Source organism: Plectropomus leopardus, chromosome 13, assembly GCF_008729295.1.
Source record: "Plectropomus leopardus isolate mb chromosome 13, YSFRI_Pleo_2.0, whole genome shotgun sequence".
NCBI classification, from domain to species: domain Eukaryota; kingdom Metazoa; phylum Chordata; class Actinopteri; order Perciformes; family Serranidae; genus Plectropomus; species Plectropomus leopardus.
This window is the reverse complement of record NC_056475.1, coordinates 13424312-13451720: the sequence shown is the minus strand read 5'-3', so window position 1 is coordinate 13451720 and position 27409 is coordinate 13424312. Positions and strand designations below refer to the sequence as shown.

The window sequence follows — 27409 nt, the reverse complement described above, 5'->3', positions numbered from 1 at the left end:
TTGTGGTACATGCAAGGGTCCCAGTTTTGGGGTTGGATGTATGTTCACCCTTTTCATGCAATGATACCTCCCAGCAGAGAAAAAAAATCAAGAAAAAACAGAAAGATTGTGACAGGAATGAAGGTGCGAATTTGAGCTGATGAGCGAGCAACAGGAACTGGAAAAGGTAATGAAGAAGAGAGCTGAAATAAATGCGTTGCCAGTCATAATTATCAGCTGTCTAAATGAGCCTGCTCAGAGATGACATTGCCTCGAGGAGGCTTCTGCTCTGGAAAATGGAAACCTTGCTAACTGAAGATGATTAGCTTAAAAAGTAATAATTGTACAAATGTCAGTATGGGGTTTTGATCGGGATGTTTGTACTGAACACACACACTAAAAGCTATCCTCCTTTCTTCTTTCTCCTCTACCATTCTCCAATCCTCATTTCTACCTCTGTCCTTTCCCTCCCTTCTTCCCACCATAACCCATTTATCTCTGCCTCCCTCCCTCCTTGCACCTCTTTCCTCCCTCTTGTAGCGGTCTGAACTTGGCACCGGTGGCTCGGCTGAGGAGCTCGTGGGAGAAATTGCCCAGTAAGTACGAGAAGCTGTTCGGAGACCTGCAGGACGTCTTCGACCCATCCAGGAACATGGCCAAGTACCGCAACGTCCTGAGCAGCCAGAGCATGCAGCCACCCATCATCCCACTGTTCCCAGTGGTCAAGAAAGACCTCACCTTTTTACATGAAGGTAGATGATTTTGTGGAGAGCCCAGCATTTCTTGATGTGCCTTTTTTGGTGTCATAGCTACTCACATGTTGCCACATTTCCTTTAACAACTTTGGCCTAAAAACAAACTGAGGCCATTTCTGAAAGTTGACATGTCATTCTGTCACAGTTTAATGTCCCCCTACTTCCTCTGTGTTGCACGGAAGGTCAATTTCAGTCTCAATCAGGAGGTTTACTTCTGCTAAAGGCTTCCCCATCTTGCCTCCTTCACGTACTACACACCGAGTCAGGTCAAAACTACCCAAACTGACTTCTCTATAAAGATTTTCTCCTAAAATGTCTGTGCAGAGCCATGTTAAGAAAGGAAAAGAAAGTTTCCCTAATTGTGCAAGTTGCCAAAAATTCTCAAATGGCCCAGCATGACTCGATATGAAAGACCACTTTGATCTCCTACAGGACTGACGAGAAGGAGACCAGAACAAAGAGATTTTTCACTTTGAAGATTCGACTTAGAAATATTGTTGCTGATTGAATCTTTCAAATGTCCCAAAATATTAATCATTTAGCTCTTTTACAGTGTTGACAGCTAACTTCAAGCTCACTGTTGGTGTGTGTATGCGCGCGCGTGTGTGTGTTTTTGCACTTGTGTGTGCCCTCACAGGCAATGACTCAAGCGTGGACGGTCTTGTGAACTTTGAGAAGCTGAGGATGATCGCCAAGGAGATCAGGCACGTGGTGCGGTTGACCTCGGCCAACATGGACCCCGCCCTCATGTTCAGACAGAGGTTGGTTGTTTTGAATTTTGCTTGAACTCTATGCTGTTGGAGCCAGTTTTAAAGATACAGATTGCTCCAAGCTGTTTTAAATCACAAATGATAAATTCAAACCCCCACCTCTAGCATTTTAGTTAATGTTTTGTTCTGTTTTGTTTTTGTTTTTTGTGGTTTTTGGAAAATGATGAAAATCTGTGTTTTTTTTCCAATGCATTTTTTTCTCAGTTTCCCCTACACAGTGAGGTTTAATTAGCTATATCATAAAAATGTCACATTCAAAAGTATTCTCTAATTAAACCAGTGAAACTTCAAAAGCTAATGTTGTGAAAATGTACATTTTGAAGCTATTTTTGTTGTTTTTTTTCCAAGAAAATGTGGTGGAAAAAGAAACATAAGGTGAATTTTGTGACTCAGAAATTATCATAAAATCCAATGAACAGCTGATTTGCGGAATCGGAAAGACTCCAGTTAATTTACTGTTAACAAATAAGTCAATTCATGGTGTCTTAGTATATTTGTGTATCTTTGAAATGCACTCCCCGTTTCCCGTAAGCCAGACTGTAGCAGAACTGTAACTTCTCAGAAAGAGGCATGAATGCAGGGCGTTCAGTATAGCGAGGCAGATTAGAGGTTTTAGAAGACGCCTTTACTGCTGAGGACTATAAATGTGAGCAAAAACGGGAACCACTTACACCAAACCTCCACCAACCAGCCTGGATCCTTCACCAAAAGGATCAGGCACACACTTGAGGTCTGGTCCGATCAATTCCAATTCACTTCCTGTCTGGTTCATGGCACTTGTTGGTTCACTTGCATTCCTCTACTGGACTGGAACGGCACCAGAACACAAGACATGGGTGGACTGGATGGGAGGCAGAATTGATGCCAACCGCAGTGTGTAGTTCGTATCACTCAGTTTGTGTGTGTTTGTCACAGTCTGTCACTGCTGCAGTGCATGACTGCCCTCTGCAGACACTCCCTTCATACTGCAAACTCGAGATATTTTCACAAGACAGGAATTTAAGACTTTTAGAGAAATTCATCATTATATCATATATGACAAGAACTTTTCAAGGTGACACTGTTATTTGTTTTCTTGAGACCGTGATGCATAAGGCTGTAACACACACTCTTCAGGTTGATATGGGGAGATGTCATATGTCTGGTGTCCTCCCATCTCCAATCATTTCTTGTTTGTTTGTGGTGGCATGACCTCTACATAGTCTTGTCCCCCCTCAACCCCCCTGAACTTGTCTTAAAGTCACGCTTCAATCTTCACGCCTCTTGCTTGCAGGAAGAAGAGGTGGAAGAGTTTAGGGTAAGTTTGTCCTGGTACCGGTTTCATCCTGTTTCGGTCCGGACCAGCTGAAATATTCAATCCACCCTGCATCCCCATCACCATAAGCTCTGCATGTCCCCCCCCCCCCCTATTACGTTACCCGAATGTCCATGTGTGTCCACCTGTGCTTGTGTGTCATTAAACCTTCCATTTGCAGTGCCCGTTCACCTGAACCACACCAAAATCCATCATTGACCCATTAAGTGTTGCCATGTTCATTAGATTGTCTGTTGAGTCATATAGTAGCTTAAAATAATAGTCATGCACATAGCCATAGGTTAAAATTGAGGTTGTTAAAAGTATCAATACTTATTCAATACCACGTGTAAAAAATGACATGATCACTGTTGATTATACATTTTTAACTTAATAGAAAGTGCTGAAACTATAGAAAAACAGATCTACAATCAGATTTTTAACACAAGGTTGCACAGATGAAATAATGGGAAGAAAACTGGTCCTCAGCCTGTGGCTGTTACGCATTTTCTCAAGCACAGAAACCCAACACATGACTAGAGGCGTTTGTTCAGTATCTTTTTCTGCAATAGCACTGTTTGCTGGTTGTTAAAAAGAAAGAAAAACAATCCTATTTTGTATGCCCAGGATATTTTTTTATGTGCTTTGGTAACAAAAGAGATATCAATCTTTTTTTTTTTTGTACTAGTATTGTATCGAAGTTTAAAATTCTGTTATCCTTAAAGCCCTAATAAGAAGCAATGAGGACTATCTTAAATTACACATTTCTGCCATTTATCATGCAAATGCATTTTTTTTATATGTTCATGTACAAGTAACCAGTCAAATATTTTTTTCTTTTCTTGGACCCAGGAGAAAAGAAAGAGAATATTAGAAGGACTTCAAAAACTAGAGTAAACATTTTATATGAAAACGGAAAAATATAAAGTAAAAGAGATTAAAACCTCTGACCAAATTATCTTACCCTCAAGGTCCATTTCTACCTTTTCAAGAGCTTTAAATGACATTACATGAACTCCATCATCAGGAGTTTGCTATATTTTCTGAGAACTTCTTATCCATGTTGGCTTAAATGTTGAAGATTAAATCTGATTTTTGATCTTGGAAACAGACATGGATGTGAACATGATCAGCCAGAACAGAGACAACATTGACTTTGAAACCCCAACTTTTAAGACAGTGTGGACAAGAAGTCCCTAAGGTGCTCAGAATTTATTAAGTTGCTTCAGAAAAGTTACTAAATGGACATTTAGGTGAGACTATTGTCAACCGCTGTTTAAAACCCTGTATTGCAAATCCCGCCCTTCGTAAAAATGAAGTTATACAAACCATGACAGGTACTGACAGATACTATTTGACTCAGTTTTGATGTTTGTTCATATCTGCATCCCAGCATAATATTCCCCATATCAAAATCTTGTGCCTCTTTTGTTTCCTAACCCTTTTTGCCTCCATCTGACAGAATGTCCTGCTGTTCTTTACTGTGATAGCATGGCCCACCAGCGAGAGCTGCCTCCCTCCCAGTTGCATGGTCCTGTTTTAAAATGCTATGCGCAAACACAGACAGATGTACAGATTTTATAATAGAGGAGGTATTTGATAAGACAGTAGCCGTGTCCATTTTTATCTGTGATTGTACTTATTGTTTTTTTGCCATTCTTTTCTTCTCTCTTTTTCTGTCTGTCTACTTCCATGTGCATTTCTCCTGTTTCTGTCCTCATTTATCTCCCTCTGTTCTCTACGGACTGATCTTTCTCCATCCTTTATCTTCTGCTCATCTATCAACACTTCATCCATTACTCTTACCTTCTTAAATTCCCTCCACATCCCATTGTCCATCTTTTACTCTCCTTTTTTCATTTCCTTCTCCTCACCTCCCCTTTGTCTGTCATTTCTTATCATCTTCCTCCCTCTTCTTCCTTCTCTCATCTTCCTCCCTCTCCTTCCTTCTCTCCTATTCCTCCCTTTCTCTTCCCTGCTTTAGGTCCTTAAGTCAGGGCAGCACCAACTCCAACATGCTGGATGTGCAGGGCGGCGCCCATAAGAAGCGAGTACGTCGCAGCTCGCTCCTCAATGCTAAGAAGCTGTACGAAGATGCCCAGATGGCCAGAAAGGTAAAGCAGTACCTCTCCAACCTGACGGTGGAGATAGACGAGGAGAAACACCAAATCATGTCCCTGCAGTGTGAGCCGGCTTACAGCACCTGTGAGTAACACAGAAAATGAGATTACTTTACTAAGTGAACCTACTTTTCATCAGTACCTTCATTGTTTATATATACATATATTCTGTGGTATGATTCATATAATTAGGGTACAACTCATATATTGAGGGTTAACTGTCGGAAATATAAAGCTGAAAAAAATGTGAGGTAAAATGTATTGATTTTAGAAATTCTTAATGGTGTATTTTGTATTGTAATTTAACTGGATGATACCTGATCTGACAGTACACAGTATACTGTATCCTGCACTGTACCCAGGTTACATTTGTATGATTGACTTGCACTGCCACCTAGTGTATTTGCAGATGTTCTGCAGAAAATAACAGGAATCAATTGATCAAGTCAATGATAGATACTGCAGTAAGCATTCTGTATAAAAAAAAAACATGCACATAAAATATTGATTTTAGTATTACTTTGACCCTGAGTCATTGCGCTGGAATTTTTTCTGTTTTTTGTGCATCTGAATTGTATTACTGAGAAGAGAATCAGTATTTGACCATAATATTTAACAAATCCCTCCTCATATTATAACTGTGTTTTTGTCATGGAGTAGCAATAAGCTGAAGTGATGTTTTTATCCATTTTAAATGTTATAATCTTGACATTTTGCAGAGCAGATCAATTTTATGGTTTCCGCTTAGGTCTAGAAAGTTTTAAAAAGTAAAAAAAAATTGTGATACAATTTTCAAAAACAACTTTAGCTAGGCCTTGAAGGGTTTACAGATTGAACAAAGAGCCCAGAAAGATGTGTAAAATCATTGTATCTTAGTTCCCATATGCATGTGACACTTCAAGAGTGCAGTCAGTAGTAAAATTATCCTCACAAGGTTCAAAATTTCAGATGTTTTGAAGTAATTCTGTTTTGTTCATGCATTGTTCCTCCTTTTGTGGTTTTAGTGTCTAAGAACTTGAGCGAGAGACGATCCACCAAGTCGGACATGTCTCCTGTGTCTCTGCGATCGGCGCTGCCCTCAGCGAAAACACAAAATAGGGTGTCACAAGTCCTTCAGGTCCAGGTCCCTCTAAACCCACTACGAAAGAAGAGCACTGCCAAGGACATCGGCCCACCAAGTTAGTACACCTGCACTAAACTGTTTATCATCATTTTACTCGTTTATGTCAAGTTTCGCTTTACTTTTTTATGCTTTCTTGTATTTCAGTTTTCTTCTTGTGGACTGCATTTTCTTTGATAATAATTAACCCTTTGTAGACAGAGATTCCACAATACTGCAGTGAAAAAGATCAGCCATAGTGCAGATTTTGCTCTTTTAACACTGAACAAAACGATGCTAGCATAATGCTGCTCCCATGCGTACATTTTGATAGCAAAGCAAGAGAGGCGTGACTTGTACCACAACAGTCAGCTTCTCGTGTGTAGTGTCACAAAGTAGTCAGTTTGGCTCTGTTATTATCCCCATTGCTGGCTTAACGGCAAAACTACAAAGCCTCCTTTCGACGTTTGTACGTTTCAGCAAGATGGAATAACTACACAACATTTCCACCCTCTACACACAGCATAGAAGAGGTTACAGATAATGCAAGAAAAACTTGCATTTCTCAGTCCTGTATTATTACAGTTCCAATAGATTCCCAAGTTAATTTACTTTTCTGTAACCTTGATCTTTTCTCTCTCTTTTTTCTTCCCCAGACTCCAACTCTCCTCAGGTGGTGAAGAAACCTCCAGTGAACTCGTCAGAGGAGTGGAGCACCAAGAGACCTTCTGATGACACCGTCTCCACCATCTCCTCCCTTCACTCCAGCCCCACGGTGTCGCCACAGGGCTCTCCACGCAAAGGTCTGATACAGAAACTAATCTCTTTCCCCTCTCTATGCTTTTATGTTGGGATAAAAGCCCTACGTTACCCAAGGTGAAGAGTTAGAGAAGTAGTGAAAGTGTCTCCTCCAAGCAGAGCTCTGAAACACTAATTATAATCTTACTCAGAAAGTCAGAAACCATGTGAAGTCCAGAAGTTAATTTATGGTAAATTTCACACTTTACTGTTTATAAAAACTATAATGATTGCACATGTTGTTTGCTATTAATTGTAACTGAGAGTTCCTTTGTCCTGAATGTCCTCGTGACTTAAATTTCCAACCATCCTGTTGTTTCAAGTTAAATAAAAAAGCACTTATATTCATCTCTTACGTTGGCTCTCCTTTCCCCTTTTCAGTGGGAGGCGTGGCCAAGTCCCAGAACTCCAGCCAGATGAACTTGTCGGGATCTTCGTCATCACTGACCAGCGACGCCAGCACAAAGGCCGGCACCATCAGCCTGCGGAGCTACGGCATAGGTGGGGCTCTCCTCCACAAGAGGATCCTGCTGATGACCAGGCAGGACAGCCGAGAGAGCAGCAGGGAGAGAGAGAGTCAGACAGGCGAAGAGAGGAGGGAGAAAAGAAGAAAAGTGGAAACAGAGAAAGAGGAAATGATGCAAGAGGAGACAGATGGAGTTCAGAGAGGTTTTTTTCCCTCAGGGCAAAGAAGAGCGAGATCGAGGCAGCAGAAAAACCAGGGTCCACAGACAGATTCAGGGCTAATGCTGCTGAGGGAAAGAGCAGGAAGTCCTACACAGAAATTTACAGGGGCGCATCCCATGGTCCACGTTGGATCCATGAATCTGTCACCTCACCAGCCCCAGTTAATGAGACCCAGACCCCCAGAGTCCCCCATCAGGACAAGGCTTATGTCACCATTCAGGATACTGAGGGAGAGGAGTCAGTCCAGTGAGAGGCCACATGTTAACAGTGGGGAGGGAACAGCAGAGATTGTGACCTCCTCACCTCAGGATGAGACACAAAGACAGGCAGAGAAGAGAGCCAGGAGATCGGACAGCCCCAACCCCTTTCTTTGGCTCTGCAGAGACCGACGTACCAGGAGAAAAACAGTTTGACCAAAATAACTGATTGATCCAGTTATTTGCAGAGTGAATTGTGAGAAAAAGAAACTGGTGTTATTTCAGAAAGATATTTTGTCAGAGGTTGATGATCAACCTCAAAGCATAGCTTGTGACAGTCAAGTCAGCACAATTTATTTTGGAAGCACAAAAGCAAGTGAGAGAAAGTAGTTCCAGCGTGAGTCAACGAAAGGTGACGTGAGATATATTTTTCAAAGAAAGCATTTCTAGCAGATAAGAGAAACACATTTCAGGAACTATTTCAGTTTGTTCGCTGAATTCTTCCAACATTTCTTCGTTTATGGGAATAAAGCTGTCAGTTTTTCTTGTTGTGGCAAAATGTGTCGTCAAAGTAGACAGCATACTCATCTTATCTCTTTATCTGCAAATTTAAGAAGAAATCACCATGAAATATCCTTTTACTGAGATCCAATTTTGAAATGCATTTTGACAAAAAATGATTCATTTTCTGTTGAAAAATGTAGGTGTTGATAGTGACTGTCTTTTGTGGCATGCAGTATTTTATTGCTATATTTTCTTACTGTTTTTCTGCAGTCAAAAATGAGTTGGTTCAGCTTTTTTTTGCAGGTTTTTGTAATACATAGTTCAAACTGTGACCCGAACAGGGCACTTGTTGTACTCTACAGGTATTGATAGAAATTACTGCACATGTCATGGGGACAATAATGAGTGTTATGGATTCTTACCAAAATAACAGTGTTGTTTTAAGTCTTTGCTATTAAAAAGGGCACAGGAAGTAAAGATTGGCTTTCCAGATTGTCAAAATAGTATGAATTTGTTTCAGGTTTTGTCATCGACTGGGTGCAGGGTGATTTGAAATGTAGTGATTGTCCAACATTCCCTAAAAAAATGATAGAAAGATGACAGGTTGGGTAGAGGTACACCCGAACACTGCCGGTGTTTGGTTACAAATAACTGTGTTGTCCACGTAGAGTAAAATTGTCCTTATTCACGCTACTAGAAGGTGCTTCAGGGACAAAGGCTATATCTTCCGACACTGCTGGTCACTTTTGTTACTTGCTCTTTATTTTTATTTCTTTCCATCATTATCTATTTTCCATTCGGCTTTTCTTCTTAACTCTAATCTTTATTTTACTTCATGTTCAAATATAGATGTCCTTATTTTTCCTCTCTCCCTTTCTGTTCAGGTTATGCTCTCCTACCAGCCGGTAAAGCAGATAACCTGTCAGACTCAAGTCACAGCGAGATCTCTTCCCGCTCCAGTATCTGTTCAGTCGACTCAGTGCCAGCTCCCGGGCCTGACGACCGGTGTACCAGCAGCAACAGGACCTGTGCTGCTGCTGCTGCTACTTCTACAACTTCTACAACAACGACTGCTCCAGTTGTTGAGAGCACAGCATCAATGCATGCACACTTAAATGCTGATTATAACCAGCCTAGCACAAGGTAATTAAATTTGGTTTATCTCATCTGTCGGGTTAAGTTAATTAATTAGAGCTGAAGAGAGAGAATCAGACATTAAGTATGTTTCTTGAGTGTTTGCCTTCTGATAAGTCGTAATGGAATCAGCAGACAGTTTCTGACTGGGCGAGAACACTGGAGTTTATCAGTGTACTTCTTTGCAATACTAAGATATAGATAATGCAATAATGTGTTTATATCAACTCTAGTAACACAATTGCAGTCAGCTTTTGCTTACAAAATACATGTTATAAGTGAGAATCTTAATTTCCCCAGCTATATTTCCCCCTGAGAACATAGTTTTCTTAGCCAGATATGTTTGTTACGAAAGCTCTATTGGCATGGGACAAACATACAAACACCAATTGCCCCTCGGGATGAATGAAGTGTTTTTCCCCTGGGACCTTATAGGATTAAGACACATCTCTGCGTGCTGCGCATTAATGGGTGAAGCAAACTATGTATTTTACTCAGATTTACTGACATAACCAGGTTGCTAGGTTCATGCCATTTAGCTCTTCTAATAGATTTGAACTTGCTCTTTTAGCAAGTGGTTCTCCATGCTGTGAAGTGAGATGAGCCTCCTTACTTTGCACCCAAAATGCTGTCAAAACTTTCATTTATAATGGCCAACACAAACTTCATAATTCTTGACCAAGAAGGAGACTGAATAAAGGCGTGAAAAAAAACAAACTAACAAAAAATACGACCCCAAATAGCAGAGATGCAGCTTTTGCACTTGACTAATGTTTTCATGATGTGACCTCTGTGTTTGGTGAAATATGGTAGGTAATATGCAGTGGAATTTTTCCTTGACAAGTTACAGACATGGCAGATTTTCATGGATTACAATTATAGACTACCTCAAAATAACTGTAAATTACAAGAGGTCCTTAGGTGATGCTAGTCCCATGTAAACGGGGCTTAGTAATCTTTTTACATGTATGCATGTGTAAGAGACTGCAGACAAGGAGAGTAACACTGTCGTAGCAGTTGGCAGTTGGGGCTGTAATTATAACTGGGGCTGGGGGTGAAAAATCACAGATATATGAGCTCTGGATATTAATAAAAATCACTGACCAACTCAGCACAATATTGAAATCCCCCCACCTCCCCCAGGGAAATAAATCTTGTTCGAATGGGGCTAAACTTGCCTGAGGATGTAAGATTTTAGGGCTTTAAAGTCTCTCAGGTTCAACTTGACTGAAGGACAAGTGAGACAACAAAAACATTCTCCGCCACACACACTTGACCACAAATAATATTTTACCGGCCATGACTCAAGCCCTGAACCACCAGGTCGCACTCACACCCAAACAAATAATAAACACAAACCTTCCCAATGGCCAGCGTGAGCAAAAAGGCACCACGCACCCACGGTCTGAGACGCTCGTACATCTCCTCTCCCAGCTGGATCCCAATTACGTCCCTCCCTCATTAAAACTCAGGGAACAGGAAGTCATAAAACACGGCAGGTTTTTATTAGCGTCCCACATTTACTGCCCTCCTCTCTCCTCCTTTTCGCTGTTAACAACTTATCGGTTTTCAAGCAGGCAGCTTTTTAATCTGGCCGAGTAAACAACACACCTTATTTTACTGTCGGCTTTTTGTTTATTGTTAATCCATGATCAGGCCATTCTGCCTCTTAAAGAGGAGACCATAAAATATTGCCGGACACAATATTCTGTCTGCTTCTCTGATATTATATTACCTCGGCAGGCTCGCCGTATAACACCGGCATGTTTTATAAAATATGGCTCAGTTTCATTGAGTGGCTTGTTTGTCCAATAAAAGCGTGTCAGTGAATCAAAGTGCTGGTTTATGAAAAGCAGCTGAGGAGAGAAACTTTTTTTAAAGCCAGACTTAGTGATCTGTCATGCAGGAAACTCTGACAGTATTTGCTTTGTGATTTTGTGGAGAGCGAATGTACAGATGAGGCGTAAACTTCATTGGCTGAAAACTCATAGTCACCGTATTTGAAACAACAAAAAGCATCTGAAGAAGCTGCACAATAACTTTTCTTTCCTCAGTATTTTGGTGAAAAGTTGAAGATTGCAAAGAAACAACATGATTCATCTGCCTAACATTGAACTTTATCCTATTTTCATTTGTCTTTGTTTGAGCACGACTGTCTGACCCGCATGTCCTCCAGCCAACAGCTTTTTATAGTTATTGAACCTCCTCCTTTGCCCTCCTCTTCCTCCCTCTCTCTTTATGGTCCCTTAATTTCGGTATGACTTACCTCCACCTTTACTACCCCTCAGCAGTTTGCTAGAATATTGTGCAGCGCTGCTTTTAGTTTGCCTCTCTCTGTTTCTTTCTTTGATTGTTTCAGTCTTTGCCTCATTTGCTCTCACACCAAATTTACATATCTTATAACCTCCAACAAGGAAATTATGTTTTGGGTTCAATTTACTTGTTTGTTGGTTTGTTTGTCTGTTTGTGAGCAGGATTATGGAAAAACTACTGGCACAATTTTCATTAAACTAGGTGGGAGGGTGTAGTGTGGCCAAGGAAGACCCCTTAAATTTAGGAGCAGGTCTGAATCAGGGGGCAGACACTCAAATTATTTTTATGCCTTTGCACTGACGATTGCCATATCTTGACGTATTGTGTTTTTGGGTTGATGTGAACATAATATCTAAAAAAAAAAAAAAAAAACATGCAGGAATTTCTGTAAATTACATAAACAACATAAACGTCCACTTGGATTCAAGAGTGAACTGATTTGATTTTGGTGGTTAAAGGTCGAGGTTATTGTGACCTTGCATGCATCCCATTTGTCTCAAAAGACCCAGAAAAAGTTGGCACAAAAACGCTACTCGGACTCAAGAATGAACTGATAAAAATTGGGTGGTTGAAGGTCAAGGTCATTGGCCTTACAAACCATGTTTCTGGCCATAACTCAAGAATTCATCTGCTAATTATGACAACCTTTTCACACAAATGTCTAATAGGATAAAATGATGAAATGATGACATTTTATATCAAATGCCCCTCAAGTTGAGTTTGTTTTCACACACGTGTATTTCATTATTTCACTCTGTCTCTTTCTTCTGCAGTAGTACCTCGTCATCAGCTCGAGGATATGTATCGCGAAACTCCACCTTCACCTCCTCCATCTCGACAGAGGAGCTGACCCCGGACCATACCTCTCTGGACTCTGTGGCCGACAGCGGCCGCGGCAGCTGGACATCCTGCTCCTCCAACTCCCATGACTCCTTTCAGAGCCTCCCCGCCTCCTCCTGCCGGCCCTGGGACCACGGCATCCATGGGCACCCACTTTCTCTTCCGCACACGCACCTGGGCGGCTTCAAGCACACGCAGCTGGCTGGGCCGATAGCAGAGATCGAGGCCGCGAGTCACGCTTGGGCAAATGAGGACGCCACCAAGCATCACTCCAGAGAATCCAGCTCGGATCTGTCCAATCAGTCACGGCAGAGCTGGGCGTCATCCAGCTCTTTGTCGGACACCTACGAGGGGAATTACGGGACGATTAAGCGGCGAAACACCTCGGAGCACCCCTCCTCGCCAACCAATGAGGAAGGAGGGCAAAGCACAGACCCTGTCTACAAAACGGTGACGTCAAGCACAGAGAAAGGCCTGATAGGTGAGGGGTCAGGTTGCGCATTTGATTCCCTGTGAACGCAGTGTGACCTGTTCCACTCAGAGGGGGTTATCAAGATAGCTATAGAGTCGAAAACATCTTCCCATTTAGAGTTTGTTAAGATATACAGAGTGTCAAGATGGCCGTCCAGATTTTTCATTAGACTAACATGCAGTAAATTAAGTTAAGTCTGCTCTTGTTTTAGTTGAATTACTGCAGCTTTTCTGATGCTTGACTTTCCGTTATTGTAGGTGAACATCTGGCAGATGCTGCCCTTTGGGATTAATTAGATCTTCCGAACAGATCTCATTCTGCTGTTTGCTAGTTTTATCGAGATAACAAAAAATGCTTTTTATAAAAAAAAATTTAGACGTTTTTTGAATTTAGAGTTGAAGGGAAGGAGTTTAGACAATGTTGTGCCCACCAACTAAATGATTATTCGATAATCTATATGTAGTTGGAAAGTAAATTGACAGAAATGTTTATAATCGATCAATTGTTAAAGTCCATCTTTCTCTGCTAACAGATTCACAAATCTGAGAATTTGTCTAAAATATCCTTACATTTTGGGCTGCTGGTCAAGTCATTTTATAGGTATTTTTGAATATTTTTAGATCTTTTAAAAACCCAAACAATTGATCGATTAATCTGGTAAATAACTGACAGATTATTTAACAGTGAAGTAATCATTAGTTGCAGCTCTACAGCAGTTCTGTCTGTATCCACTGTAGTCATCCATGTCATTGGTTGTATATTTTCTTTTTATTTTCAACACATTTTGGTGCATGCATAGATGTGGATTGTGTTAGTGAAGCATCACATTGATTTAATTTTATCATCATTTTTTCTTTTGTTTCTCCTCACACAACTCCCCGCACTCCTCCATTTCAACTTCCTCTACGTCTTCACTCCTCATCCCTCACTCCCCGCCTTCTTTTCTCCATCCCTCCTTTCTTTTAATCTACACCTACATCCAGTGTACTGTGTCACATCCCCCGCCAAGGATGAGCGTTACCGAGCTCCCCCTCCCACCCCTCCAGGCTACCAGGGTCTGGCTCTGGGGGATCTCGGCCTCACAGACGGAGTAGTGGGTGGGCTCCCCAGGCCTCCTCACCTCAGACCTCCAGACTACAGCGTGGCCCTGCAGAGGAGCAAGCTCCTGCAGAGCCCCGGAGCGGCCGGCGGTCTGGCTGAGGCACGGAGGCTGGCTGGTAACCATCACCTCCACACCGGCTCCACGCAGGGCCACTCCAGACCGCCCAGCATCTGCCTCCCACCGCAGGAGCTGGCTGACAGCGAGGATGGTACGTCACACAGGATGGGGGACATGATAAAACACCACTCTGGAGAAACATTTTAATAATAATAATAACAATAATAAGCACATAACTACTGGTTTTTCATCCTGCTGTCATACTTTAGATGGAATAATGGTGAGACAGATATTGAATTGCAGTCAACAGTCAACAAGGCAGTCATCAGCTAATACTGATACACGGCTGATAAATTGGTGCATCCCTACTCCTAACTCTGTAGACTCCCTTCTTAACACTGTCCTCTGTTTTCTTTTCCAGATGAACAGGTGTCTGCGGTGTAAAGACGGTGACGTCGCGCACGCACATATTCTCACACACGGACCAAGTTGTGTTGATCAGGCTTTGGACTGAAGTAGCAGCCTGCTGTCACATTGTATCAGAGCACATTGTCCAAGCCCCGCCCACACAGCCCTGTGTGACGTCACCACGGACCATAATGCACCTCTCGACCAGTGGGTCACGTGACCACCCAAGACTTGTACAATCATCTCTTTTTAAGCCCATTTCACAAAACAAAGAAGAAAGATTTTAGATACTTTTTAAAAACTCTTGAACAAAGCAGAGATAGGTAGCCAGACAAAATAAAGGGCAAATTAAAGAAGGAAAGAGTGACGATAACGACGTCTCATGAGAAGAGGTCGACCTCTTTGGAAACAGACCACCATGTACCTCCATTTTGCGCTCCAAGCTTTCTTGTTTAAAGGTGTTTCACTTTTTTTTTCTTTTTTTAACAGCTTTTAAATGTTGTACAGTGTTTCTTTTTTTCTTATTTTCATTTGCATTTTTGAGCTTTGCAAAGTTTTATGTGAGAATAGTGAGGAGGAGCAGACAAAGGGACAGAAAGCTGTCGTCAGTAGGGAAAATATTCCGACAAACAGCTTGTGTGTTGTTGTTTTGGATTGCTGTCCGCTCAAAAGAAGATGAATGTAGATCAATCAGACACGAAAAAAAGCGTATTTTGTTTTTTAGGGGTCATGGGCCTCTATCAAACTCTGGCACTGATGATGTAAACTTACATTATTCACATCAGTTCCACGCAAACAAACCAAATGAAAACCATACTTTTCACTCCTCTTGTTGGGGTGAAAAAAGAGAAATTAAATTCCTGAAGTAGCAGAGAGCACTCCAGTTTGTGTTTACCACTTATTGTGCTTTGTTGATCAAAAAAGACAAACAGCATCTCTCAGGCAGTTGTGTGTCCTCATGTCGCGCTCTCCGCCACCCAGCCACCTCTCTTATTGCTCGTTCAGCCTGACGCGAGGTACTTTAGCGGCATGCTGCCTCCTGGATGTTCTATAAAAACTGTATTATAACTCGTTTTTAATGAGCTGAAGAACAAATGCCTCGCTGCTTCCTGTAGAGTAAAACGCGTCGTTATTTTATTGCAGCAGCTATAATAAAACGATAAATTAGCACTGTGTGGTCGCACAAAGTGCATGCGTATACACTCACACACACACACCAAAATCTTAGATGGTGTGCATAAAAACAAAGGACAGTGTTTACACCGACGCTTACACATTTTGTTTACAGTGTTTATTGGACTAGTTGTCTATCGAATTACAAGCTGAGATGTTAAAGTATAATGCTTTAGGTTCATTTGACTTTGTAAATTTGTTTATAAAGCAACAGGAAGATGAGATGCAGCATAAAATTTGACTATGTGCTCACAGTGTACCTCTCGTATCGGTTTTTGCTTTTTATTTAAAAAGAAACGAGCAGCAAAACTAGTCAACAGATAATGTATTTTAATGCCTGGCTTGCATCTCCATTCCATGTTCATAGTACATTTTGTAGAATATTTAAAGGATTTGCTTGAAAAAATGTCTATTTGTATGAAAACAGAAGCAAATTTGTACATTCTGAGTTTTGGAAAAAAAAAGTTTTTGATTGTGTTTATCTGCGGTGCAGCAGGGGTGTAACTGGAATTAGACGCTCTTCTCTTCTCCTTCTGCTGTCTGTCTCGCGCTCTGTGATGCTTCTTTTGTATTGTTTTGCCACACAAAGACTTGAAATGACTCATGCTAATATATACACGGCATATATATGAATTTATACATATATTTTTTGTTCTTTCTTTGCCATAAATTAATGTCATGTATAGATGAGAGAAGAGAGTCCTCTATAAAGGCTATTTTTGAATATTTTGTTATAAGAAATAACCCAAGGTTGTGATTGCCCTGTTTCTGTCTCCGGGCAGGAGTCTTTCAAGGAATTTCTGTTAGCTCTTGTCATTGTTCATGACTTTATTCTCTCCTCTTACACTCTGTTGTTGGTGCCATTTCTGCTCTGTCTATAATCGTAATTGCTGCTGTGCTTTGGGATATGACTGTGTGCGTGCGTGTGTGTGGAGTTATATTTGCGAGGTCAAGATCAACATAGCATTTTATTTTTGTCCCATTTTGATTTAGTCTGGGCGCACAGCACATAAAGAATGGCTCAGAATTCATTTTCTATAAAAGCCCTCCTTAGTTTTGCAGCTCTGATTGCTCCCGCCTGCAGAAAGGTGGGGCCCTCTTGCCATCGGTTTCTTGGCACAAGGCGTTCAAACTCAGGCGTGATGATTGAAAACAGTTTTTGATGCTATTATAGACCAGTCTGTTGGAATCGAATGGAACAAGCCTTTCCACGATGCCGTCTCTGGTTTCATCTGTTTCCCTCTCAGCTCTGTCAACTCAGCAGGACTTTCAACTTTCAACCTTTTTCCTCGCTCTACTCTTTTAAAATGGATATCACTCCTTTGCTTTAAGGTTTTACATTAATCATGAGTATCCGCTGTGACCCTTGCCCTAGTTACTTTTTCCTTTTTGAAACAATCTTAATTGTAGAAACTTAGAAACAGACTGAGAGTCAGAAACTGAATATCTTTTTTTTTTTTGCACAACTGTATTCTCAGATTCTTAACCATAAATCAGTATTAATGTAATGCATGGATGGATAGAAAATGAAATTAGCTAGTGGCTCAGATGTTATGAATGACACGGATCTCAGTCAGAAGTCAGAGAAATGCTAAATATATATTTACGAGAGCTAAACGTCAGGCAACAGTTTTGTTTTTGTGTTTTTTCCATGAAATTGTACCGAATTTTTGGAATGAAACTCGGCACACATCGGTCACATTGGACATTGTTTTATTCCTCTCGTGCTCTTTAAGCACTCAAAAATTCTACAGTTTTTTTGGTTAATTTTTTCTTTTTCTTTCAGGACTAAATGTAATCTAGCAGCCATCCCGTCTTCTCCGACTCTACAGACAGTTGGTTTGTTTTCATGGAGGATCTGGCAGTGAGCAGCTCTCGGCACTGTGAACACAACATGTCAGTGTTTTTAAAAACATAAAATCCGAGAGGATAAACTTCATCTCTCTCACAGCTTGATGGAAATATCCGGCTGATTTTTAATTTACCCCCCACGCCCCCTCCGTGTCCTGCCACGTTACCTGGAATGCAATAAGAGAGATGTGAATGTGTTTTATGTAGACATCTTTTTGGCATTACAGCAGAAATGCACAACAATAAGCTTCGATGTGGTGAGTGTGCTGCACAATCTGTACAAAGAGGTATTAACTTGGTCTGTGGCTTAAAGTTTGCTTTCGTCTCACACTTCTCATAGCTGTTGTAACTTATGTCTTTTAGAAAGACAACATGATTTTGCTCGTACGCTTTTTATGTATTTTTTACGAGTGATTGTAAATAGTTGTTATATTTTTGTTTAAGAGAATGTTTAAAAAGGAAAAATACCTTTTATTTCTCCAAGTCTACTGATATGAATTTGGACAATGAATAAAATGTTAAGCAGAAACGGTTTTGTGTCTTTAGTTGTGGTTGATATGTGGTCCCCAGTATTTCTCTAAAACAAACCTACTAGTATTTGTGTTTGACTTCTCTCTAATTTTGGATTTTTAATCATTAAATACAAGATTCTTTTACCTATTCAGGCCTCTAAATCTATTTGAAAGTATCGATCTTCAACTCTGTCTCAGAAAAAAATCCCGTCTTATATAGTTAATTTGTAATTGTACTCATGTTTTGTAGGAAATATACCAAGTGGAAACTTCCTTAGATCCACCTCTCACTCTTCCACAGCGCCAGCCTCTTGACCAAATATGGTCACCTCTGGCTCCAAAAACCAACATGTTAATTACCAAAATGCTGAACTTCAGGTTTCAGAGGGCTGATGACAAACCAATGGGCAATGTCACAGTAGCTACCTCCATAATTTTTACAATCTATGAAATATGCTGCCACTGGTATAATGTTTTTATTAGCTATGCTGCTCAGTGTTTTGACTGAGGAATTGATACACCACTTTGGTCCAGACTGAAATTGTTCAACAACTATTGGATGGATTTTCATTAAATGTTTCACAGACATTCAAGGTACCCAGAGGATGAATCCTCTTGACTTTGGTGATCTTCTCACTTTTTCTCTACCATTACTATAAGAGTCACATTTAATGTTTATAGCTGAAATGTTTTAACAACTGTTGGATGGATTGCCATTGCCAGTATGAAGTATCTTTTAAGTTCCCAAAGTGAAGTTACATGTTTTGTTGTCTTATCATCTGAAACTAACAGTCACTTGTGGCCCGTTTGTTACCATTTTATCAGTTTGTTTGTTTTTTTTATTTTGTGCAGTATCTATTTTCTGATTCGTTTCACCTGTGAATCTTCACATAAAAGAGACGGGTCTAATTTCGCCTTTTGAACTTCAGACGTACTGCTTCATTGTCGCTGTCTTTCCCCCTTCTGCAGCTCTTATATCCGATCTGATCAGAGCCGGAGAGCGTCATGCTGTGCTCAAGGTCAGTTTCCTTTTATTACTCATTAAAGGTTTACTGTCACACAGAGGGGCAGGAAGTCATGCTGGTTATTCTGTCTATGTGTGTAAGAGAGGAGCAAGAATAAGCCAGTCTTTAATGCACTGTAGTATGTGATGCTTTTCTACAGCGGATGCATGTGTACAGGCTGAACCGAGCACAGCAGACCGTAAACACCAGGAATGACTAAATTCTTTCAGACATCAATTGTTATTATAATATTTCATCACAAGAAATAGTTAAAGAACCTTGTTGCATGTCACCTGCTGTGTACTGTTGCCCTTCACTGTCAAAAACTATTTTTTCTAAAGTAGAAATCCATAAAGTTTAACATTTAAAGGGTCAATACACCCAAATTACAATTTAAATTTTAGTTCTGTTGACAAGCTAGCTAAGTAACTGTCGAATTATTTCATTCATGGTGCTTTTAGGACTTCTCAGTTATGTTGCCGTTAATATCAAACCGTGATTTAGAAAAATAAACAAGGTAATGAGGCCATACAAAAGCATAAAACATTTCAAAACATAAAAAAATGTATTAAAAAACTACAAGGAAGTGAGACACTAGAGAGTGTAAAGGACCCAAGTTATGAATTAATTGAATTCAATTGACTGAAAATGACAATGTACATTGCCTAATGTAACCTGATATCTAGCCATTCACATAGTTTTATTGACATAGAAATGAGATTTCTGCTGCTACTCAAACACAATGCAGGTGAGAAGATTTTTTATTTGAGGCATTGACAAATAACACATCCCTTTTACTGGAGAGTAGATAATCCTAAGAAAACACTTTTAAAACAGTTTCTATGGGGCCACAGAAAATAGTTCCACTGAAACTGGGTTTTTTAAAAATGTATTTAGTATCTTTTAATAAGTTTAAACACCACCCTTATCCTTCAATAAAAGCATTAATTGTTGTGACCACACAGGAGAACATAGGAAATCATAGGTTTTGAAAAGTCCAACTGATACAAATGTCGTTTGGTAAACTTTATTCTCAATCTGACTCTGACACCATCTGGACTGCTTCCCAAAGACACTTTTTCTGCAATAAAGTTAAAATGATGTGTAATGGAGACAGATCAGGGGGTGTAGGGGGGGGGTGTAGGGGTAGGCATGTTAACCAGCATGTTCAAAGAGCTGGTCTCTCCACTTCAGAGAGAATATTCCAGAACGATGAGAGAAGTGAAAGTTCAGCTCCAAGTGGGATTCGACTGGAAATGAGTCGATGAAATTACACACAGCTTCAATTATACATCACAAAGGGCGAAAAAGCCCCACTGGATGGCAGGGAAGGAAATGTGGAAAAACTGGAACGCTCGGCTCCGGTAATATGTGTGTGCGCGTGTGTCACACCTCTCCCTCTGTTTTGACTTTGAAGTTGTGACTTTGTCAGGAGCAAGAGCTGAGAGCAGGAGGTGGGAAAACGGAAACTTTACCACCTGAGGGTTGTGCGCTCACACGGGGGTTGGCTTTTAGCATATTCCTGTCTAAATGAAAATTTGTGAAGCAAAACAGTTTGGAAAATATTCTGTCACCTGTACAGTCTCAGCACTGCCCTTGAGCGCATGTATGTGGGATTGTGCATTTGCTCTCGCATACATAAATGAAAATTTGTTTCTTTTTGTGCTGCGTTAACCTTTTTGTGTCCAGTTTTCTGGTTGATCTTGTAAACAGGTTATTTTTTAATGTCTTTTTATGAAAATGTTATCTTGGAGTAACATTAAAAGCAATTTACTTAAAGTTAGAGGACTTGCAGGAGACAAAAAAGACTAACAGGCAAAATCAAAGAAACCTCTGTACTGACCTCTGTCCAAAAAGACTGGATCCTACACTTTCAGTAATGCAGCTATATTATTAGACCCTGCGTGGTCCGACGGCCTAGTTCTCTTGTTGGAAAACAAAAATGTTTTTAGTTGTTTTGATTGACCACACTGGAAGGCAGGACAAAAAGTAAGCCACAATATAGAGAGGCGAAATGTAATTATTATTTAACAAAATGTAATGTCTGTCGAGTGTGTTTGGATCTAAAGTGCTTTGCAAACTGTCTGTGCATTATAGATGTTTAAATGCTGTATTGTTTTCAAGTTTTGTGCTCTACAAAGTAGTTTAGTGGGGGAAAACATGCATTATACAAAAATAATGGACGTAGCCACCGTGAGAACACCAATAGGTTTGTGGACTTGACTTTGGCAATTTGACTGTTGCCAGTGTTGCCTGTGTAGATATTGTGACAGTTTCAGTGAATATGACAAAATGTTGTTTTGTTGTTTATCTTATTTTTATGTTTTATTTTGAATAAAAGATACCTATTGTAGCTTTAAGTGTCCATTTGAGGAACTGCAGCTTTGGCCTTTCCTGTGCTGGCTTTATTGCAGCTTGGGGACAACATGACTTTAAGTTTCTGCCATTCATCTTTCTGTCCAGGTCAAAGGCCAGTCAGTGATCAATGAGGATGGGTGATGTCCAGCGGAGTCATTATTGCAGGTCATCTCCTCGTTCTTCACCTTCACTGCCTTGTGTCGCACACTGTAAGGTCAGATGAGTCTTTGTTCATGAAACCTGTGGCTCTATAGACAGAGTCACAGTAGATATATTCAGGTCTTAGTATAGTTAATTCTGAAAGGTGACTCTGACCAACATTTATCACACCAAAAAGCTTGAATAATTAAAATAAAATTCACCCAAGCAGATTATGAAGTCTTCCTGAATACCTTTTCACTTTTTAATTCCAGTTGTCTTTAAAAAGAAGTGAGATTCTGGTTAATTAGCAGCTTTTTCAGTCACATCACAGATCTCGCCTTGAAAATATCATTAAGGTCTCACAGTAGAAGCTTTGTGTTACTTTCCACTTTTCCTGTTAGCTTGTTAGTAATGTTAGTGCAAACCAGCCCCAAGCAAGAGTCTCCAAACTATAAAAACTACGGACAGTTACAGTTGTGAAGGTACTGTCTAAGGACCAGAGTGTTAGTTTTGATAACATGGAGGTTTTACAAATAGAAAAGTGAAAGTAGAACATCTAATTATTGATGATTTCTGTATGCTGGGCAGAATAAAACTCTTTGTGGTGTTTGTTTCCCCAGCAATTTGTCAAAACAAATATTGATTACTTGGAAGTGCCACTTCAGATTTTGTGTTAGCATGTAGTGGTGACAGGGGAGCAGCAGTAGTCTGAACTCCACAGAAAATCAAAGGCAAAGATGTTATTGTCCTGGAGGAAAAAATGCAAATTTGCCACTTTTGTTGTGCTGCATGTCAATGTTGAAAAGCTGATTTTCTTTTCTTCTTATCAATTCTGCTAGACTCCCAAGTCTGCCTCTGTGGACCGTTTGCGGGGCATGGAGTAGCATGTTGAAGTGGCACCGTCCAGGGTCGCTCTGGCCATTTGTCACAAGTCCTCAAGGCTTCCTGCAGCTTATACAGAGGTTGAGGTCAGCGTCCTTGCATCTCTCTGTCCTCACCAATGTCAGCAGTTCAGCACAGATAAATGACCAGACAAGCCGACAGAACGTAACCCAATGTTAAAACATCTCAGGTAATCCTTCAAGCTCTTTTTTTTTTCTTATCTATGTTTCTTTTTAATGACACTTAGGTGTCAGGGTGACTCTTCTGAATCTCATTCAAGTTTTGGATTAATTCAGTTTATTTTGAGAGGCTTCTTCACATTTGAACACTAGCAGAAGTCAGGTTTTACAGCGACACGCTAGTCGTCATTTTGTCTTGTTCGTGTATTTTAAAGTGTGTTTGACTTGATACTTAAACCACTCTCCTCCTCTTGTGTCTTAATATGTCTCAATATAATGTAGCTTGTGTTTAGAGTGCATAAACAAATCCAAAGTCACCTAAAGGATAACATGACTGCTTTTAGACCTATTTCGACATGGGATATTGGTGCATTTAAGCCATTTTTGTGGCAGAAATGAGTATTAAATCAACAAACAAAAAATTATATTTTCTAGTACACTCCCTCAAACTGTCTTTCAGCTGTTTGCATAGATGGGAAAAAAACTTTAGAGAAACAATAAATATAATAATAATAATAAATTCCTCATAATAAATGTAATAAACATAATACATCTCTATTAATATTTATTTTTCCCCTTAGCATATTTTTTTCACCATGAGTTACACAGGTGAAAAAAAAGGAACTTAGAAAGATTATTCTGGAATCCCCTGTTTTTACCTATAATTAAGTCATAAACTCAGGAGAGAAAACAATAAGATGAGGCTTAGAAAATGAATCACCATATTTCTTTATTTTCTCCATAGATCTCATCCATCTTCCATAGAAGATGCACGATGTTGATGTTTGTTAAATAAGACCATTTTTGCCCTCTCTTTCTTAAACAATTTATCATATTGAGTTAGTCTTCTTTATTGTGTTACTGTGCTCTTTATGTTTCTTTAAGTGACGGTGTTAAATAAAAAAGGAAAGAAAAATGACAAAGTGACAAAACCATCAGAGACCAATAAGCCTGAGAATTTGCCCCCCTGCTGTTCTGCTGACAGTCATGGGGGGGCAGTACTGCATTGTGGGAAACGCTGCTTATGGAAAATCTCAGCTCCTGCATCTCTACACCCAAAAGCATTCTGCAAGATTGGTAAAAGAAGGCTATTCGGGGAGCATATTTACCCCCAGAGATTGGCCATCCTATTAAGGTGCAAATTACCAACACATTGTCTGCGCTGGAACAATGCAATCCTGGCTTTGTGGAGGTAATGATTATATCTGTCTCAATTGTCTTTGCCTTGTGTGCGAAAGTCTCCTCTCAACCCTTAACTGGAAAATGTTGGTTCCTGAAGGGGAAATGGCTGCCACTCCTCCATCCTGAGATTTAATTGTTGTTTTTAATGGGTGGGCGCCTCACTTTGTGCGCATTATTTAATTGATTTAGTGGGTATGCGGCATGTGTGTAACTCCACTTGATGTGTATTTGTGTGTGTGTGTGTGTATGAATAAGGGCCACTTTCAATGAAAGTCATGCCTTTAAAGTGTGACTTTGTTTTGTATTTTTTTGCATGTGTGTGTAGGGGAGAGAAGGAGAAATCACTGGGGAGTGTAATCTATCCTCCCTAACCGTAGATGAATAAGTTGCGGCAGCACATAAGGGCCTCATCATGATCATCATCATCGCCATCATCATCATCATCTGTATATCATTACCTTAAATAGCAGAGTGAGATGCTGGGGAGGAAGCAGACCCTGTGAGTAAATTACAACAATCTATCTATCTATCTATCTATCTATCTATCTATCTATCTATCTAAGTGACATGCAGAAAGTCACTTTGTTAAATTCTGTCCATTCTTGTCACCCTCCAGTCTACACAGACACACGTGCACACACACGCGCACGCGTGCACACACACACATACACATACACAATCGTTATCACGGCTGAACGAAAGGTTAGCTGCAGTTCACATCCTCTCGTGTCCTTCTTAAGCAAGGTTGGCAAAGGATCACTCCACAAAATGTGCATGTGTGAGAGTATAAGCAAGTGTTTGTGTGTGTTTCTGACCTTCACAAGTATCCTTAGCAGCGCTAAGACTGACTGACTGCATGTGTGCACTTGGGTTTCTGTGCAAGTACGTGAGCAGGTAAGTGAAGCGCGGAGTGTGTGTGTGCGTGTGTGTGTGTGCTCACGTGTTTAAGTGCGAGTAACTCTTGCAGGGGGAGCAGCTACGGTTGACAGAGTAAAGTTGCTGGACGCCAATTTCCAATAATGAGTCAGGGTCAAATGGTTCAGAGGGGGAAGCGAAGGTCAAGAGTTTGAATAGGGCAATCGACCGGATACACACGCTTTTAAGCTTACATGTGGACGGACACACTTGACTTTTTCGGCCTTTTAGTGGAAGCAAGTGGAGAGTGGCGAGGGGTGAAGGGAAATTAAAGGCTAGAGGGGAAATGTTGAAGGAAGAGGGAAGAGATGCGAGTTGATTTATGTGTTTGTGTGTGCGGCGGGGGGATGAAGGGGTGAGACGGGAGTAGGGCAGTATTGTCTCAGCAGGACGGCACCTTTGCCTGAAGCAGACCTAGAAGGAGAAAGAACAGGAGGGCAGGTGGGAGATGGGAAAAGAAGGCACTTGAGTAGAAGTAAAATTACTTGTGTGAAAATGTACCTGGTTAAAAGTTAATAGCAGATCAGTTAAACTGTTGCACTCTGAGTGAACCCACACCCACAAAACTCTTTTTTGTCCGTGAAGACTTTTACTTGTATTTTCACAGATGCAAGGTCTAAAGAAAGAAGAGAGACAGAACGAGCAGCAGGAGAAAGAGAGAAGGTGAGAATGAAAGAAGGAAGAGATGAAGAGAGAGAGAGAGTCAGAGCGAAAATCTGAATACCCCCCACTGAGGAAGAGCTGCAGAGAAATGGATGAGAGAGGTGATGGGGGGTACTTAGTGGGAGGCCCCTCCTTTGAACTAGATGTCAAGAGAGAGGGCGGGAGTGAGGCATCTGAGAACAGATCGGTAGGTAGCAGAGCAGATTAAAGACAGAGAGATCACAACAGAGTTAAGGAGACGAGAGAGAAAAAAATGGAGAGGAGAGGAGAGGAGAGGAGAGGAGAGGAGAGGATGCTGAAGGTCTAACCTCCTTGCTTGCCTCTGAGATGCAGCCAGGTCTTTGATCCTGCACTTCATTTAGCTCCACCGTAGGACACCCTCCCAGTCTGATGCACGGGATTAAAGACCCGTTTTAGAGTTTATTTGACACATAAGTTATTATGCACACACATTCGTGAGGAGTTTGAGTTAAAATTGACCTGCATTACTTTTTACAGCTGTGGCATCTTAATTCAGAATAGAGCAGGATGTGCTCTGAGAGATCTGAGAGAATCAGAGAGCCGTGTGATGACCATGAGTCAGGGTCGACTCTCTTCTCATCCCTTCCGAGGTTTCTTGTATCTTCTTACTCATGACTGTCATACAGGCAAGTTGTGATTTTCTCTCTCTGATTTTCTAACTCTCAGGTTCATACTTGTATGTTGGGTTTCTACTTGAAGATGTAGATGCCTTAATGCTGGAAATACATATTATGTCTCTTAATTTGTCTGCCTTAATTTGTCCCTTTAGACCCCCTCTGTTCTGATTGGTCAGTATTTCCTGGTCTTCCTCATCTGCACTTTGAGCCTCTCTTGATGGTCATTGTAGCCAGGGGTTGATTGTAACGGCACCATGCTACACTTTCTGCTTTTATAAAGCATAGTTGTGACCAGCCCGTTCTCATTCTGAACTAGTTAAATATGACGGCTTTGACAGTGTTTTCAGGCTACAATCCTGATGCAAAAAGGCACCTTTTTTTGTGTGCATGATATGCCCCTGGGTTTGTAGGACCCATCCACCACCCCTGCTGCTCACCCTATAAGCACCCTCGCAGACATTACATTACGTTGTTACCCACAGCATTTCAACCTGATGCCATTCAGGGGTGTACCTTGCACACACAACAGGTTCTGTCTGGCTGGTTTCTAAAGTTACGCTAACCAGAACCAGGCTGACACAGCAGGTGCGGACGGGCTGTTTGCAGATGTATAACAATGTGACTGGTTCTGTCTGGCCACCTTCTCAACTGATGCCATACAGGCCCTAACTTGTATAATTTAAATCAGGTTCTTATTATAAGCAATGGGGGGGCACATGAACAAACTATGTTCTGCTAAAGGTGCAGTTTTGGTTACTTCACAAATTAAAAAAAAATAATAAAAAAATCCATTTTTATCTTTCTTTGTGTTTTTCTCACTTTTTAAAGTGGGTATTAAAACTGAGAAACACTTGACTCAGAATCTGATGGTAGTTGGTGCATTGTTTGTTTAATGTTGCTGGGCATCTGTTCATCAAATCTGAACAAACCCCACCCAGACGGTCTCCATGAAACAAACAAATCCATTTTGAGTCTTAAAGCAAAATTTTTTTATCAATTAGGGACTTTTTTTTAACCTACGGAGAAATATTTAAGAGTTTGAGTATTCAGGGTCTTTAAAATTCAAACCATGAAACAGCTAATACACAAATGAGAAGACATCTAGCAAGACTCTTTCCAGTAAGCTACAGAAGCAATGCTCCATCCTAGATAGGCTGCCCAGAATAATTAGAAATTAAGCTCATGTTGGACAATTCTGCATCCCTCGATTTATGGCTAAAGCCAATTTACAGTGCCAGTGCAAGAAGCAATGTGGCCTTTCTGTAGCAAGGCAGAAAGTGAGGTTGCGGTGTAGCTGATGGACACGTAACCATAACCTTTCCTTAACCTTAAAGTGTTTTAGCTCCTGGTTTTATTTGCCGAACGTTAACTTTCCAAAGATA

The 27409-nt window shown here is 40.6% G+C and overlaps 1 protein-coding gene across 4 annotated transcripts in view; it reads left to right on the top strand.

Annotated features, from left to right (window-relative positions):
• rapgef6 (Rap guanine nucleotide exchange factor (GEF) 6) overlaps positions 1 to 18082 on the top strand; it is a 169417-nt gene extending 151335 nt beyond the window's left edge. For 3 of the 4 annotated variants that reach the window (XM_042499999.1, XM_042500000.1, XM_042499997.1), the window contains 11 exons: positions 520 to 731; positions 1372 to 1495; positions 2778 to 2801; positions 4783 to 5003; positions 5923 to 6096; positions 6674 to 6820; positions 7197 to 7316; positions 9088 to 9346; positions 12424 to 12971; positions 13946 to 14272; positions 14543 to 18082. In XM_042499999.1, coding sequence (XP_042355933.1) covers positions 520 to 731; positions 1372 to 1495; positions 2778 to 2801; positions 4783 to 5003; positions 5923 to 6096; positions 6674 to 6820; positions 7197 to 7316; positions 9088 to 9346; positions 12424 to 12971; positions 13946 to 14272; positions 14543 to 14565 — 2179 coding nt within the window. In that variant the 3' untranslated portion in view covers positions 14566 to 18082. The remainder of the gene's footprint in view (positions 1 to 519; positions 732 to 1371; positions 1496 to 2777; positions 2802 to 4782; positions 5004 to 5922; positions 6097 to 6673; positions 6821 to 7196; positions 7317 to 9087; positions 9347 to 12423; positions 12972 to 13945; positions 14273 to 14542) is intronic. The other variant, XM_042499998.1, reaches the window with a different exon arrangement.
• The last annotated feature ends 9327 nt before the right edge of the window (positions 18083 to 27409 follow it).